Below are 18,284 nucleotides of genomic sequence, written 5' to 3' on the forward strand. Positions count from 1 at the left end.
ACCCTGGGGTATGCTGCCCTCTGAGGGACTCCCCATTACACTCCCTTAGGCCCTGATTGCTGCCCTCTGAGGGACTCTGCATTACACCCCCTTAGGCCTGGTGGTATGCTGTCCTCTGAGGGACTTCCCACTACCGAATGGCTGACTTGTGGAAATTCTCCTGACGTAACCTCTTTGACCCATCTAAGATAATTTCAGTCTTGCCGTATTTTTTGTTTCTGATTCCTTGTTAAGTGCTGACAGCATGCTCTGTGCTGGGCTGTGTGATCCACTATAATCAAACGAGCCCCTGGCCTGGAGAGCTGTAGTTCAGTCTCCAGCCAATTCCAAGCCATCCAATATCTCATTTCCTCACTGCAAGCACCCAGATGCCTAATAACCTTCTCAAAGGCTGGAGAGGGGGCAATGGGTATTGTTTGGTCCAAACCTCACTCAGAGCTCCTAGCGATACCGTGCAGAAATGACAGCACATCGGAAGCTGCATTGATCCCTAAGTGACTGCAGAAAGCATCTGAGCTACAAGGTTGATGGGAATTGAACCAATGATACAAATAGGGAATGTTCTATCAGGCGTGGCCCAAATGGGTCCAAACATCCCCAGTCATATCCAACTGACCAGTGGGGCAATGCAGTGGAATACGATGAGCAACACGATAATAGCAGCAAGGAAGGACAGATCTCCTCTCTCCATTGTAGGGAGTGCCTCATTTATGACTCTAACAAAGGTAGACTCAGCTGTGTGTCCTTGCCTGAAACCAGACTGAAATCAGTCAGATGCACGAGTAAGCCCAGTGTTTCTCTGCCATGGGTCTTAGTCAAAAATGGCAGAGTATGGACTGGTCTATAATTCCCAAGCCCAGCTGGGCTGAGCTAGGCTTTTATAAATGCAGGTGACTGATGTTAAATTCCATATTGGGGGCTGTATTTAATGCCAGCATGGGCACTTATTGGCTAGAGGGGCACCCAGGGAAATGGCAGGTTGGGGGCTTGCCTGAGGATGGCAGGTAGGACTGAGCGGGGAAGGAGGGGTGTGAGGCTACGAGGGATCGTCGAAGAGCTGGGGTTTCTCCAGATTCTCAGCAGAATTTGGTGAAGGAGGGTTGGCTGGGTTGGACCTTTATAGAGAAGATAAAGCCCTTCCCTCCCGGCGAAAGTATGGGTGTATTTTGCATTTATATTTTGCAGCCCGACCTGCTGGGTCACATCGGTTTTCATGTGGGCTCTGAAGGGGGCTTGTGGGCAATTTTAAACCTTTGTACTTATTCATCTTTGTATGTGTATTCCGGCCCCCCAGCATCCTGCATCGTCCTAGTTCAAAGCCACCTCTGGCTGAGGAACTCACTATGGGTGCCCAGTCCCTTGTATTGCATCGGCTTCCTTCCATCACCAGTGCCAGCATTGTAGTTACCAGGTGGAGGAGGAGCGCTGGGCACCACTGGATCCCTGGCGAGAAGCTGCTGATGGGCTTGATGCTCTTGGCTGTCTTGTCTCATTTCCAAACAGCTGAATCAGTAAGTCTCACCCCACTAGCTAGGAGCAGAGGAAAATGGAAGCTTATCTGGCTGCTGTGTGCGTGCGCGCATGCGTGAGGAGAAATGGTAATCGCTTCCTGAGCAGTCACAAGTAGCGACAAAGGGGTGAGGAAGGAAGGGAGTCTGTGGATTAGAGACTTGTTCCATCTCTGTTATGTCATTTCTGCTCCTTAACTATCCCCTCCACGCCGTTTGAATACATGATCCTGGCCACTATCATTGCAAACTGCATCGTCCTAGCGCTGGAGCAGCACCTCCCCGAGGATGACAAGACACCCATGTCCCGACGACTAGTAAGTGCCTTTCTCTCATATCTTCCTTCTCTCCTGGAAGCAGCTGCAGCTTTCTTATGGGCGTGGATGTTAGCTGGTAGCAAGCCCGTTGGCGAATACAGTTGCTGAGGTTTAAGCCTCTGGTCCCTACAGCTTCTCAGAAAACTGGAGGTGTGATCTCTTTTCTGTCTCTCTGATGGTGGTGATCCCAGAGTGCCTTTGGGGAAGGACAGAATGTGGCTGGAGCTTTCCTCTGGGCTCTTCATGCTCCTGAAAGACTTCTCCAACTCTGGGGGGTGGGGCAGGGATACTTGCTATTAATGGAGGTGTCAGAAAGGGTCTTCAGCTAGAAAGTGGGACAGGGAGGGTTACTGGGGAACAGAGATGAGGCCCGAGCCCTCCAGTTAATTATTCAAGGGTTTTGTGGGGCCTCAGAGTGTGCTGAGAGCAGAGCAGGCAGAGTGAGGCCCAATGTCGAGTAGTGAGCATGGTGGAACAGCCAAACTTCAGCACAATGTTAAATAAAAAGGTATAAGCAGCATTCCCCTCCGGACGTTTGCTGCGACTCCCTCTCTCACCAATCTCTTTCGTCCCTTCCCACAGGAGAAGACAGAGCCTTACTTCATTGGGATCTTTTGCTTTGAAGCTGGGATTAAAATAGTTGCTCTGGGATTTGTTTTCCACAAGGGCTCATACCTCCGGAACGGCTGGAACGTCATGGACTTTATCGTGGTCCTCAGTGGGTAAGTTCTCCTCGGTGCGTGAAGTGGTGTGGCCAAAAGACTGGTGAGGAGGGTGCTGTGTGGTAGGATCCAACAGCAGGTCCCAATGGTGTAAAAGCGGAGCAGTAGGGGTCTAATGTCAGGATCTTGGGACAATTGCCCTATTGAATCCATTGTCAGGGATTAAAATATATCCCCAAAGGAGGGAAAGTGCACAAATGTTTGTGTTGCAACCTCATTAACCAAATGCTGTGCTCCTTTGAGGCCTGACTTTGACTAGTGCTGCTTACTAGTCCTTATTAAAGGCTGGGAGCTGCTCTTCAGTCTGCTTTAATCCTGGGCCTCGCTCCCCCAGCTTGGCAGGGGCTGGGCATGCTCCACTCGTGACATGCTTACTCTCAGGGGCAAGAGAATGATCTCATTCTAACGTGCTAGATGGAGTCATGTTCAGCTCTCCTCAGCTAGAGCAGAGATGTCACCCGGCCACTGGGACTCTGTGATGGAAAAGCAAAATAGGAAAGTGGGAGTATGTGTGGGGTCCTGTTCAAAATGAAGGGCAGATAGTTTTGATGAGGAGCTGGTCAGCCCTGGTATTGGAAGCAGGGGCTGTGTTAGAATTTCAGAACTGGGGCATGGAAAGGTTCTTTTACCAGCCACTCCAAAAGTGCCTTCTGGGGCCCAGTCACCAGTGTGCTGGCTTCTGCTTTCTCAATACAAATAAATAAATAAAATGAAGAAAAACAGAAAAGAAAGCAGTTCCAGGTGGGAATCCATTTCCACATAACGCTCCACTCAGCAATCCATTATGCTGGGGCGGGTGCTGACTTCATGGATGGTCATCTACAAAGCACTTCTGGACTACTGGGAATTGTTGGCTGTGCCATATGTCACTGGACTGGTGGTTAACCCTGGGTTCGTGACTCAGTCTCAGGTTTCACCTCTGGATTTGATGTCGGGAGATGTTAACGGTCTCCACACAGATAATATGAAAGCAAACAAACATCATTTTTTTTTTGGTAAATTTGCTAGAATGATGATAATTTGCAAAGACAAATCAAACGAGCAGGACTCTTTAGCTTCCCAAGTGCAATCCCTCTTGACAGGGACCTTTGGAAGTGGAGTGTATTCAAACTGGTGTCCACAGAGACTGGGGCTTCAAAGAGGAGAAAAAACCCATCCAGACTGCAGCTCTATTCCTTTGTACGTGTTGTGCTGATTGAAATATTGCCAGCCCATGCAAAGAAGCCAGTTTAGTATATTGAAGCAGGTGGCTCCTGTCATCTGTGGATCTCAATGCACATTATTAATAATAATTAATAAAGCGCTTCATTAATAAAGCTTGCCATATCCCCTGTGTTATTACATCCTCCCCATGTTGCAGGGGAGGTAACTGAATCACTGAGGTGAAGTGAGTTGCCAAGGTTTATTGCCTAATCAGAGACCGAGCTAGGAGTAGAGTCCAGGAGACCTGAATCCCAGAGCTCAGTTACATTGTCATGCCTGCTGGGGAGGTTTATGCTCAGGTACAAGGTCCGAAGAGGAAGGGCTGGAGTGTTGTTGAAGGTGGCAGTTCCCCACCATGTGGGCAGGCTGAGGAGATGGGATAAAACAAGGCTAAGGGTGGCACTGGCCATCTTGTTCAATGTCTGCTGCCTAGGTATAGCTCATGGCTGCAACTGCCCATCCACATCTCCTGGCAATGAATGCTGATGGGCCGGTATTCCACGTTGCATTTAGAGAGACTCCATGTTGGGACTGTCCATGCAGGAGCACCTGTTTGATTGCAGTGAGTTCCGTCACTTGTCTGGCTGCTAAAGCCAACGAGGCAGGTCCAGGGAGTGCATCAATGTGTGTGTCTCCAGGGGTACGCAGTCATGGGGCAGTATCAATCACTCACTGTTCAGTGTCCACCAGGCAGGATGCATTACATGGGGCACTGTTGGTTCCCTGCTTTGATAGGAGGGAGACAAAGGGGGTCTTGCCAGAAGTACAGTGATGGGCAATTCTGATTGGTTGCTGGCATCTTTGACAGATGGTCTGCTATTTAGAAATGTCTGTTTGGTAGAAGAACTGCGGTGAAGGAGCAAGGGACTGTGGCCATGGATTCTGCTTGCCCAGTGCCAGTAGTGATCACGGGACCTGGAGGGATTTGATGGGAAGCGTGTCCATCTCTGCTTTCTGCTGGTGGTTTTCTGTTTGTCAGTGGACGTGCCTCACTCTTCAGAGAGTAACAAGCAGAAGATAGACTGTTTCCTGGTGGATTTGCAACATCTTTTCAGGTGTGCCATAGTTTCACACTGTAAAGGGTGCTGGGTCACGCTGGATGGGGTGCGACTCTTAATGGCCCTACGATGCACAGGCATGAGGGGTGGCCCCGTGCCCTGGGGATTGGGTGTGTGTGGGATTGCAGCTGGAGATGATCTCATGGGCTTGTCTTTGGTGTCCCTTTCTTAATGGCTTGGCCATTTGCCAGTTGGAGAGCAGCCCCTCAGGCTCTGATGTCCATCCCCTTCTTGTGCCATCGCCCAGTGCTCACCCACTGGCACATTCAGGCCATTTCCCTCTGGAACTTACTCCGAGTCTGTTCTCGCTAGTACCCACGCTAAGGAAGCTAAAAGGTTACTATGAACCAATGAAATCCCATTGGCAGGCTGTGCCATGTCTGGCCCTTCTCCGGGACTGCCTTAAGCAGCTAGCTCACTTCTGGGCTGTATGTACAACAAATACTCAGGCTCTGAAGGACTGCGATTTAGGAGGAGCAGCTGAGTGTGTGCGTGTGGGGTATTCCTCCTCGCTTACTCCTTAGCAATGTTGAACACAATGAGAAAACCCTCTCCAACTGCTCTGAGCCATCGCTTTCCCCAGGCACCCTCCTCTCCCTCTTTGTCAGGCTGGGGAGGGCATGGCTGGCTGTGCTGCTCCTCATTGCAGCCTGGTCAACTACTGGTTTCTCTTCCCCACGACCCAGCAGTGCTTGGCTTGCGGAGGCAGTGAAGTTGATCCTATCTCGGTATCCTCTTGGGAGCTTTTCAAGCTGGCTCCTGAGCCAGGTGAATGCTTGTAGGGAGCGAAGCAGTGGCCTCTCTGCTGGGACAGATCATTGTCTTTCCAGAGTAATTTTGCATCCCCCTCCTCTTTCCCCAGTGATGGCCATGGCTGTGATTCGCTGCCCGTGGGACTGGCACATACATAAATTGTAGACTTGCACTGTGGCAGACCTGGAGCAGCAAGGAGATAGCCAACTGTGCTGCGTCTGCAGATGCCTCAGGGCGGCTGATGTCCCAGAGAAGTACCACTCCCCTCACCCTCTGCCCTCCCTGGGGTGGAGTGGGCAATCCTCTCTCTTCTTCTTCCAGGATGGAGGTTTCCTGGTTTATAGCCCCTGAGAAGCAGGCTTCCAGATGAGCCCCTGCAACTGGGCTGGTGCATGTCGCCGGGGGTGGGGGCAGGTGGAGGGGGGTTGCAGGGATTTCCCCCCCCCCCCCCCCGGCGAAAATGGAAGACAATCTCACCCCCTATTTACACTAACACAAACATGGAAGGAAAGCTCCCAGGTGGGCTTCGGATGGGGCAGGCAGCTTCCCAGGTGGAGGGGAATAAGCAGGAGGCTCTGGCTTGAATCTGTGAAAAAGCCAGGCATCCACTGGGATGGGAGAGGGGGGCTGCATGGGCGGGAGCTATGGAGACAGCCCTCACCAGACCAGGGCCCTTCAGCGGAGAGGCAGAGGGGGTTTCTGGCACAGGCCTCCTCTCAGTGTGGTCAGCTCCTCTCACTGTGGTTACCAGTGGTTAGCAGTCACCTTTCCCCTCTCTCCCTGCTGACCGTGACTGACAGGAGGCTGAGTCAGCACTCAACAGTTACTCACCTATGAACACGTTCCCGATTTCTTTCCGAGCTTCTCCGTGCTCTGGGCATGGTGCCAGAAAATCAATTGTCCAGGAAGGGTTCTGAGCTCCATGCAACCCGACATGCTGACAAATATCAGGAACCCAGTTACCAAGCACATAGGCCTCAACAGCAAGTGTTCTCGGGGTTTATTTAGAAAGTGCTCCCTTTTCTGGTGGTGGTTCCGAGGGCAGCACCTCCCCTTGCCTGCCTCACATGAGACCTTGATCTTGCCAGCTGTTGCATGGCTTTTACCCTGCCAGCTATGCACCTCTCCCAGCCCCATTCTTCTGTGGATCACTACCTGTTATAACCATTGCTGGACACTCCTGATGTTTGAACAGCCATCCTGTGTCCTGATCTTCACTTCAGCAAGACAAAACCTGGGCAGAGCAATAGCTGTGAAGCAGCTGAAAGCGCCCCCAGAGTTTCTGCTGGTGTTTCAGTGCTGGCAGATAGTTGGAGAAAGACAAGAGTTTTGTGCCAACAATGTTTGATGTATAAAGGATACTTCTAAGGAGGCAACTGCCCATCTCTCCCAACCCATCCAAGGCCTGGTTCTGTGTTTGGACTAAGATCCATGCTGTCACATCTGAGAAGTAAAAGCTTGTGTAACGAGGAGATGAGGTAGGCTGAGGTTTGAGTGCTGTAGCATGCTCAGGACACTACCATAGGTGTAGTGTTTGCCTTCACACCATGTTACCCTATGGGATTTTGTGAATCCCTGCTGCTCTAGGCATTGGGTTGGAAGGAACTGTGGGTAAGATGCAGATCAAGTTTTGTTGTTCTGTGTAATGGATTTGTCGATTGATCATGAAATTCCCGAGTGTATTTGCTGTTCTAAATTATTAGAGGATTTCTTCAGCAAATAATTCTTGGGCTGCCAATCATTCATGAATAGCTTGTGAATATTTGCACTGTGAAGTTCATGCTGGGTTGGTTAGTTACATAAGTCAGGTAATATTGTTTCTGCCCCCTGCCTAGGTGACTTATATAACTAATCAGCAGAGCTCAAATGCAGGATTTTGCAATGAAATATGCAGATTGAAATTTGCTTTCAACAAGTATTTGAGTGTTTGAGCTTAAAAGTCTCTGTTCAGGAGGGTAATGGGGTATACAGGCTATTCAAGGCTTATCAGGTGAAGCCCCCGGGTACCAAAAAAATTCCTGGGGGAGAGAGGACACTGTCATTGAAGTGGAAGATGTGGTCCTTGGGAACTGCTCTGGAGTTTAGAAAGAAGCCCATCCTGTTGATCTCTGAGGAGCTAAACAGTTCAGGAGTCTGGATCAATGTTAACCAATCAGAATGAGTACATAATTGACTGCATCTTGACTAGATAGTGATCATTCTTTGACGAGCCAATCAACACACACAGATATCTGGTTCTTGACTGGCTCATCAGGAGTTAAGACAGTGTTCTTTTTCACAGACCTGTAGCTCATTTCACTCCTTTACAAAGTGTCTAATAGGAAAAGCTGTTACGCTTTTGAAATCTGTGGCCCTAATGTAGGGCTGTTCAGATCTTTATGATAGAAACATTTGGATGGTATGGAACAATACATATATTGGATTCATGTTTCTGGGAACAAGCTGAGAATCTGTCCTTGTGTTGACATTGACTTTGCCTCAATCAATATTTATTTCTTAGATCAATAAATCTGGATATTCATCCCAACGGAAACTAATAATCAGAATTGACTAACATTCTAGCTTCTACTTGGTAGCTAAAGTCACGCTATCTGGAGTGGCTCATGACAAAGAGTGCCAACTTCAGAGCATGAAGAAGAGCTCTGTGTGGCTCGAAAGCTTGCGCCTCTCACCATAGATGCCGACTTTTCATTGTGCCGGGGGGTGCTTGACCCCTGGCTTTGCCCCAGGCCCCACCCCCACCCCCACCCCACCCCTTCCCTCAATGCCACACCCCTGCCATACCCCGCCCCTCCTCTCCCACCCCTGCTCCACCCTGCCCCGCCTCTTCCCGCCTCATTCCTCCCCCTACCCCCGAGCGCACTGCATTCTCACTCCTGCCCCCAGCCTCCTGCATGCTGCGAAACAACTGATTGTGGCGGGTGGGAGACATGGGGAGGGAGGGGAAGGCGCTGATTGTGGGGCTGATTGTGGAGTCGGCGCCTATGCCTCTCACCAACAGAAGTTGGTCCAATGAAAGATATCACCTCCCCATCTTGTCTCTCTAACCTCAGGGCATGCTGTCAAAAAGCAAGGCAGACACCCCAAACTGGTGGCATTTCCATAATTAGATTTCACCAACCTAGTAACAAATGTGAACTCCCAAAGAACTACAATAGTCTTGTAATGCAGTCACAGACAGTCCCTTTAGACACTCCATCTTGCCACCCAGGCGAGCTGGACTATGTGATAAATGAACTGAAGAAGAGCTCTGTGTATCTCGAAAACTCATCTCTCTCATCAGCAGAAGTTGGTCCAATAAAAGTTATTACCTGACCCATCTTGTGTATGTGATAAATGGTCACTTACACCGAAGATCACAAAATATTTAGGTTGTTCCCAGTCTCAAGAGACAAGTCATTTTCCTGAGGTCAATTTGTACCTTAGATCTCACACCAGAGACAACACTTGTAGCCAATCCTGTTATAAATAACTAAAGATTTATTAACTAGAAAAAAGAAATGAGAGTTATTTACAGGTTAAAGCAAGTGAGCAAACGAGTTTCAGTCTGTGATTCAAAAAGTGACAGAGCTGTAGTAATCTGTCAATTCAGAATGTCTTTCAGGGCTAACCCATGCCAAGCCGCATGGTGATCTCTTTGCTTATGTTTAGGAATCTTTGCCCTGCCAGATAGAATGAAGGAGATTCAGTTTCTTCTTGTCAGAAATTTTTATCCTCTTCACTCCAGAGTCCAAACTGATGGGATGAGTTCATGCATAGATCTCTCCTTCCTGGAGGGAGTTAGGAATACAATCAACAGGGCCTCTCTCTTTGGTGCTACACCATACCTCATTTCACTTCAATAGGCCATCTTGTATGCAGGGTGAGGCCTTTAATTAATGCTTCTTTTCCAGTTTGGTGAGTTACACAATTACAGAGGTTTACAATGCAAACACTCACTATAACTTTACACCAAGGGCTATAGAGGTTATAAATGAGATCAATACATGCAGCATCCGACAAGCATTTTATAAAGTCTAAACATGGTAAACACATTCTTATCAACTTAACATCTATATCAATTTTGATAATGCTAACACACAGGTGAGTCAGAGAGGTTTCCAGCTATCCATTTGTAAGTGTTTAGTGAGGCCTGGGGTCTTGGCATGAGCTGGCAGCTGGTCTGACAGTGTCACAGCTAACACTACAGTTAAGTATATAATCTTTTTCTGTTTCTAACCTGTACTGCCATATAATCATAATTTTCTGAAAAAATGCTTTTTTTCCATGCTTGCTTTTCATCTGAAAGGATGGTTTTTTGAGAGCAAAATTCTGTCCTTCATTTGGAGGTATGAGTGTTTGTGTGGAAAATGTGATTTTCCCTGTTGGTATATATATATATATATTCATTTTTCCCCACACACAACTAAAAATTGGCCAGCCTTTGAAATTTGAATTGACACCTCTCGTTGAGTAGTATGTCCAGGATCAAATATGGACAAATATTGGCTGGAAATTAGCATAATTATCAACATTAGAAAACTGCCTATTGAGCATATGTAGGATCTTAGCACTCATCATTTATGTAAACAGGGACACCACTACTGACACCAATTACCATCTTTACTGCTAGTCTCAACAGAGACACCAAGGACTGAATGGGTCTGGAGAATCAACTCCCTTCTTCCCCTTAATGGTGGCCTATCCACCTGACAAGACAGTGGGAGAAGCTTGCACTGCCAATGCCCAGCCATGCAGTACCTGCTCCATGGACTTAGAGAGGACTTTTGTCCCTAGAGCTGTCAGTCAGGGACCTTTCACCTGAATTAAATTCACATGAAATAATTTTAGAAAGCAGGGAAGGAGAAAAAAGGGGTTAACTCCTTGCAAACGGTTAGATGGGTGTGATCTGCACACTGTGATTCTTTAGTATTATAGAATTTGTATTGGATTTCCTATAGCAATTACAATAATAATATAATAACAAGTCACAGGAGAGAGAGAGAGACAGAGTTGGGAGAACTTTTTTAATATTCAAAAAGAAAGTCTTTGCAAACTTGTATGGAGACCCAGCTTTTGTTAATTGCAGATGCTAGCAAAGAGATTCTGTTTTTCAAATGGCCAGGCTTCCGTAGTGTGGTCCTGCTGATCCATCAAGCCTCGCTGATACCTGCCAGATCCAATTCTTTGACATTTACACCCGTCGAATGCAGAGAATAGACTTGCCTGGGGAAGGGCTTAGAGGACGTGAGGATCGATGTAAACCAGCTAGATTTTGTTGGTCCTCTGCTCCCACAGCCTTAGTTCTGTGTGAGTGATGATGATGCAGGAAGCAGCAGATGAATTATCGACTGTGTAAAACCAGGATAAATAAATTGGGGTCAATAAAATAAGTACTAGCTTCAGGCCTTTTAACAAGAGTTTAATAATGGCTGCTGCACCTGAATGCCTCTTGGAAGCCCGGGGGGCTTTGTGGTTTTCATTAAGGTACTTCATGTGGTGGAACGTGGCCAGGGCGAATGAATGAATGAAAGAATGAACACCGGCCTTTCGCTGTGCCAGGGGGTAGTGCCATGCGGAGCCTGCCACTCCTGAGCTTCCTTACACACGTGCTGTGCCACTAACCACCTCACAACTGGCCTGACAGAACCAGCCTGCGCTGGAGTGAGACATGAGTAGCCTCCGAGTCACAGACCTTCCATTGTGGGGTGCCGAGGGTAATTCTGGGTCAGAGTCCCCCCAGTGTGGGGTAAGCAGCATTTGCTGGTGCATCCTATCCCAGCTGTGCTGTTCACTGGGAAATCCTCTTTGCAGTTACAGCCCATGCTGTGCCATGGCTGGGCTGAGGTGCAGGGGACAGTTGTTAGACAGCTGTGTTTCTATTGTTGCTGCAAACCTCTAGACAAGACTGAGAGGCAGAGGGGCAGCTCTGGAGCATTTGTTTCCCGTAGCTGGTGACACGTTTCCTACGTGATGGTCTTAGGCCCCATCCCTTCTCTCCTTCTGGGAATCCCCTGGAAGGGTTGGCACAAGGCAGGGAAGAAAGCTGTTAGGTTCCCGTCCCAGAATTTCCTCCATATTTTTATTTATTGAAGAGGCAGACTTAGGGGAAGGGCTTTTCCCTTGTCCCCCCTCAATAATAGCAGAGTAGCAGGCAGCTCAGCCCCCACACTTTGCAGATCCTTTGAGATGTGCTTGCATGTCCAAGGGTCTTCCTGAGAGGCAGTGTCCTGTGCGCGGAGGGCTGGCCTGTATCTCTGCCTGCTGCTCCCCTTCCCCCAAGCCTCCAGCTGTGCGGTTCCAATGGAATCCTGCCCAGGAGGCTGTTGCTGGCACCCCCATGAAGTGTGAAGCAGCTCTGCACAAGAGACTTTGCATTCTGGGGCTGATTCCCCTTCAGGCTTGAGGGAGGATGATGTGTGTCCTCCAAGTCCATGGACAAGAGAAGATGGTGCCACAGCGGTGGCTGTGCCGAGCCATGGGTGTATTTGTGCATGGGTATATGCGTGCATGTGTTCTCTCGCTCTCACCCACACAAACACACATACAGAGAATTGCTAGCGAGTTGTTTCCCAAGAGCAAACATCTCCATTTCCACAGGTGAAAGAGAACATTGTTACCCAGATGTCTGTCCACCTACAGCTCCTGCTCCAGTCAATGTCCTTTTACCCTGGGGAAGAATATCATCTGTTTCTCCTAAATGGATCTCCTTGCTTCCTGTGCAGCTGGGCTCTACCCCTCCTCTGTCTAGCACCTAGCATCCAATGACATTAGCAGTTCACACGTATTAACTAATCCCCCAAACTCCTGGGAGGCCGGTGTCGTACTCTCCATTGTACAGACGGGAAACAGACAGAGAAGCTGTCTTGTCAAAGTCAACATAGCATGTGGTTGGCAGAGCTGGGATTAGAACCCCAGAGTTCCTGGCTCCAAGTCCTGGACAATCCATTAGGCACGCTGTCTCTCAGATGTTCCCCACTTAAGGGGACTTGCTTTGTTTGCTCTTCCCATCTGTCTCAAGCTGACAAATGCTACCTGCAGGTCTTTAACTGAACACTCAAGCACGGCATAAGGAACATTCTCTCTGGACCTGATCCAAAACCTATTGAAACCAAGTCTTTCCACTGACTCCCATGAGCTTTGGATCAAGCCCTTAATGCAGGCTCTGTATTGAAGACACCACTCCTTGTTTCCTTCCCCCTCTCTCCTGGGTACCCTGTTCCTCCTCGCAATAAGGGAGCCATCAGAGAGCCTTGTATCTATCCATCTGTATTCAGCCTGTGCCTCTGCTGAGAAATGAACCCATTAAAGTTTGATGCACTGTCAGGAGCTGCCCAGCGGGGAAGGGGGCGGGGGAGGATGAGCAGGGAATCTTTCCCCTCCTGTGGAAGCTGGGAACTGACGTCCCTATTTCTGGGTATGTGTGTGTGTGTGTGCATGTGCAGCCTGGCATGCTGTGTGTGTGTTATCCCATGTGAAAGCACCTCTGTATCTTCACCCAGATGCTGGTATCTCCCTGTTTTTGTATCCAGTGGAGAGCTGTGAGCACAAACAGCACAGTAATTGTGTCCCTTTAGCTGTGTTTTCTCTTTATTACCAATTTGGCTTAAAAGGCTTTAAAAGCCTTTTCTCTCTTTGGGAGAGAAAGTATCTCGTTTGTATGAATTGCTCTAGATTAGATTCCCTCCTTTCCCAGCTCAGAGCGTTGCCTACCTCCCTTTGGCACAGGCAGCGATTTTGGGATCCCCCCAGTGTGTTTGCTGGTATTCCCAGGTGTGTGCTGCCATAACAACAGCTGCATGCACTGGGGATGATGGCTCAGAGACCCACTAGACCAATGTTGTCGTGGCAGGTGTCTCACGAGTGTGGATCTCTCTTCCACCAGAACTGAGAGTGTTCCCAGACCTTCCTAGCTAGCAATGGGTCCAGTCACACCTTCCAACAGCTAAATGCATCATGACTTCAATTCTGTTCACTTCTTAGGTGAGGGTGTCCCTGAGGATGTGCAATGGGTCTGCGCCTGCACTGCTTTATTCTTTCTGTCCTTGTTTAAAGGCTGTCAAAACACGACCTACTCCGAACGGGAGCCCCTGACATCCACTCTGCAAGGTGCAAGGCCTTGCATTTTTAACCGACCTGCTGCCCGCACAAAGTGGGAAGGGCCTTTCAGGGCTGCTTTCCTTTCTCAGAGACGGGGTGGGGGGTGGGTACTGTGAATCTCACGTACATTCCTCGGCGAATATCCATCCTTGAAGGCAGGTTACAATGTGGGTCTAAGTTATCGAGGGCGTTTCTTGACTGGAAAGTTGGAAGGCATGGATTGAAAGGCCCATGAGAGAAGGGATACACCATAACATCAGGGAGTTCCTATCTAACGGCGAGACCCTGAGCAGCAACATCACAACGTGACTGTCATGAGGAAGTCTGCGGCATTATGTGGCCACAGAAATGTGGCTATTTGCCGATGCATGAGGTTGTCCTATTAATTCTGAATACAAGCTAATCCTCTGGTCAACGCAGACAAGATACCCCCCCCCTTTCATTAAATCAGTGAATCTTGAATGCTGCTGGTTACCTACATGATGCCTTCCTGATCTCCCTCCCCCTCTCCCCTCTTTTCTGTCTTTCCAGGACAATTAGGAAAGTGTTTAGTCTTTGGATTGGATGAATAATTAATTCCCAGGCTTTGTGAATGATTCATGTGCCATATGCTATGGTGACAGGATGTGTGCGACACCGTCACCTCGTGCAAGGGCCGTGCCATTTTCCCGGCCTAGCAGAGGGGATGGTGTGTGGGAGGAGAGGGGAGGGTTCGCGCTGCAAGTGGCTTGTCTGGATTCAGATAGTTTTGGGGAAGTGGTGGGAGCACAGGAGAGGCAGGGATAGGCTTCCTACAGGCAGAGCTGTGTGTGTACTGGCAGCATATGGGCCGGGTCTCCAGGGGGCGCCTCCTGCCAGCTTCATTGAATGAATGGGGTCAGAGAGTCCCTGTGTGTGTCTCCCACACAGACATGACTGAAGCCATCTGGTTCCTGCAGTCTGAGTCTCTGCCACATTCCTTTCTCAGCCCACGAGGCGACTGTAGAGACAACTGATTCTCTGTCGTCATCTCTGGGCTTGATCCTGAGTGGTGCTGGGCATCTGAAACTCCCATTGATGTGAATGGGACTTTTGACTCTTCTCAGAATCAGGCTGTCTTTCTGTTGCTGAGCAATGCTTTACCTGCCACCTTCCGTTCGGGCTTTCTAGGTACAAACCTGCAAGGTGTTCGAGGAGAGGGGGGGCACTACTCCCACCGACTCTAGTGGGAGCTGAGGGCTCCTGGCACCATCTCCCAGGAGGCACTCGGCACCTTGCCGGATAGAGTTCTCTCAGAGCCAGCCAACATGCTAGGAAGCTGGGAATGGGCAACAGGGGATGGATCACTTGATGATTACCTGTTCTGTTCATTCCCTCTGGGGCACCTGGCATTGGCCACTGTCGGCAGACAGGATACTGGACTAGATGGACCATTGGTTTGACCCAGTATGGTCATTCTCATTTTCTTAGCTTATCATTCACCTGGAAACACTTCCACTTTGTATCGTTCTGGCTGGCAGCTTGTCTGCCTGTCATTCCTCTCCTCCTTCCGTCCACTCTAACTGCCTGTCTGGACAGGCTCCCCAGTTTTGCATAACACCCCCCACCCGAAGCAGCTCTTATATTTAAAGCGGGTGAATGAGAGAATCTTTTTGCCTGCCAGTCGTGCCTGTGTTGTCTCGGGAGAGAATCAGAATCGTAGGACTGGAAGGGACCTCGAGAGGTCATTTAGGCCAGCTCCCTGCACTCATGGCAGGGCTAAGTATTATCTAGATCATCCCTGACAGGTGTTTGTCCAACCTGCTCTTAAAAATCTCCAATGACGGACATTCCACAACCACTCTAGGCAATTTATTCCAGTGCTTAACCACCCTGACAGAAAGTTTTTCCTAAACTGCCCTTGCTGCAATTTAAGCCCATTGCTTCTTGTCCTATCCTGAGAGGCTAACGAGAACAATTTATCTCCCTCCTCCTTGTAACAACCTTTTATGTACTTGAAAACTATATCATGTCCCCTCTCAGTCTTCTCTTCTCCAGACTAAACAAACCCAATTTTTCCAATCTTCCATCATAGGCCATGTTTTCTAGACCTTTAATCATTTTTGTTGATCTTCTCTGGACTTTTTCCAGTTGGTCCACATCTTTCCTGAAATGTGGCACCCAGAAGTGGACACAATACTCCAGTTGAGGCCTAATCAGAGTGAAGTAGAGTGGAAGAATTACTTCATGTGTCTTGCTTACAACATTCCTGCTAATACATCCCAGAATGTTGTTTGCTTTGTTGCAACAGCGTTACACTGTTGACTCATATTTAGCTTGTGATCCACTATGACCCCAGACCCCTTTCCGCAGTACTCCTTCCTAGGCAGTCATCTCCCATTTTGTTTCCCAGATATGTTCTCTCCCGTAACCCTCCACTCCCAGTGTCCTGATGGAGAATGAGATCACGGGATAGGGCTGCACAGAGGGTCAGTCGCAAGTTTCCCTTTGGAAATATGAGCAATGAGGAGTGGCAAATGGTCCAGAGTCATCTGGAGAGGTAGGCAGAAAGGACCAGATGTGGGGAAATTCACCCTCTGCACAGCTGGTCCTGCCTCAGGGCAATTAACTCTTGACCCTGTCAGGCCAGCTCTGGGGACAGGTTTTCAGGGAGATCAGGACTGGGGTACAGTCCAGAAGCAGAGAGATGGGGGTTCAGGGAACAGAAGGGGCTGGTATCATAAGGCTGGTACCAGCAACAGGAACACACTGAGTTTAGAAGGCTCTTCTTTATTTTTAAATCCTGTAGGAGTTGGATTCCTCAGGTTACTAACATTGGGGGCCAGATCCTCAGCTGGTGCAAATCAGCGTTGCTCTACTGAAGTCGGCAGAGCTACACCAACTGCCTCTCCTGTATTGTCCATGAGCTTCACGCCATCCCCACGCATCACCTCAGGCAGCGTTTTGAAATGTGTGGGCTGTTCGGAAATGAATCTCTGTCTCTTCTCCGCAGCCCCTTGTCTTCTGGGTTACCCTCCCCTCCTTCACGGACCCACCAGACCTTATAGAAAACCTTAGGCCTCTTCTCTCCAAACCAGCACGCCCCATGCCATGGCCTCTGAGATTGCTGAGATGGGATTGAGGCCTGAATTCCTACGTGCTAGAAGTCGTAGGTCACACGGGGACCTGAGTAGGAAGCAAAGCCCTCACGTCATGCCAGCAAGGAAGGAATAAAACCAAACTCTGTCCCTGTTCTCTGACTTCCATTTCTTTGTGTTAATACAGACCTCTTCCCCTTAAGTCACAGGCTGCCAAGTGGCTGGCGGAAGCTTGGATCTGCTGACTGGATGGAGTTCTGATGAGGAACGTGACCCACGGGGGAAAGAGGTTAAAGGGTTTATTCCTAATCAGATGTCTGTATTGACAGACAGTATTTATTGCTAACTATAGGCTAAGTGTTAGAACTGGGCTCAGCCGGAGCATTGTAGCTAAACTCCCCTCAGGCTTTGGATCGGGATCTGAACATTGTGATCTGGGCCTGTCTCCTGACTCAGAGCTCACTGAAATCAAAGAGGCTCCCATTGAATTCATCAGGCTTTGGCCCAAACTCCGTAAGAGCTGCATGAAACACTGCAATTTTGGTTCACGTAGGTGCATCTGAATATTCCCTGTGGTTTGATCCATGTGGACTCTATGCCCCAGTTGTTGCTTTGAACTGTGGGTTCAAACAAGCTCCAGAGTGAAACTCAGTCAAAACCACTGTGTTTCTCTCTTAGTTTCAAAGTCTGACTCAATGCCGTGTGGTCTAAATATGTGCATCTCTGGGGCAGGGTGTAGGGTCGGGGGCGAGGTCGGGACACTGATTTACAGCCCTAATCTGTGAGGATTGGTTTTCTTGATAATGGATGTCTTTAGACCCTGGTTTGAGATATCCTTGGTACGCAGCATCTCGGAGAGCTGGCTTTAAAGCTGCCCCTGGTGCCAGCTCGAAGGAGGTATAATGAACTCCTTCAGATGCTGGGTGCGTCTCCTTGTTGGTGGAGACATCATGCTGGATGCAGCTGGCCCTCGGGAATGATTGCTGTGGGAGCAAAGGGCCTGTGCCTGGCTGCACCTCTGGAGTGGGCTGGTGACTGTGCTGTTTGCGTTGGGGCTAGGCTCCAGTCTCCCTCGCAATTAGTTTAGGAGTTCACAGGATCATTTGTTTAAATAACATTGCACAAACATCAGCTCATGCAGCCAAATCCTTCATTATTAACAATGCGTTGTGCAGACAAGGCATCTTGGAGCTTAATGGCTTTAGGAGCCTAGCAGTATGGCGAGGAGGGGAGGCCTGGGGGATTTCATACCAATCAGTATCAGCCCAGTCCTCTGTAGGGTGTGATTCTGGGGGGTGGTAGTGCCCCTCTTGCTGGCATGCACACAGGGTGTTTTTGTGGAGAGAGAAGAGGGGGCTATCTCCTGGGTCCGTCATGCTTGTGGGAGGGGATAGTAATAAAGGGACAGGCCTGAGAACAATGGAAGAGATTCAACCCAAGAGACCAGGGTCTGCCCCTGTGAACTGTGACCCCTCCCAGCATTCCCAGGGTCAGATCACCTGCCTGTCATCACAAGACCCAGCAACGGGGGCAGAGCACTAGGGATCGTTCAATCCTGCTCCGCCCCCCCCCAGCACCTGCTGAGTAC

At 49.1% G+C, this 18,284-nt stretch overlaps 1 protein-coding gene across 3 annotated transcripts in view; it reads left to right on the forward strand.

Annotated features, from left to right (window-relative positions):
• Positions 1-18,284, forward strand: part of LOC113407323 (voltage-dependent R-type calcium channel subunit alpha-1E-like) — a 258,992-nt gene that overhangs the window by 68,742 nt on the left and 171,966 nt on the right. For all 3 annotated transcript variants that reach the window (XM_026655712.1, XM_026655713.1, XM_026655714.1), the window contains 2 exons: positions 1,720-1,825; positions 2,408-2,547. In XM_026655712.1, coding sequence (XP_026511497.1) covers positions 1,720-1,825; positions 2,408-2,547 — 246 coding nt within the window. The remainder of the gene's footprint in view (positions 1-1,719; positions 1,826-2,407; positions 2,548-18,284) is intronic.

Source organism: Terrapene carolina, unplaced genomic scaffold (genome assembly GCF_002925995.2).
Source record: "Terrapene carolina triunguis isolate 2854851 unplaced genomic scaffold, T_m_triunguis-2.0 Scaffold210, whole genome shotgun sequence".
Lineage (NCBI taxonomy): Eukaryota > Metazoa > Chordata > Testudines > Emydidae > Terrapene > Terrapene triunguis.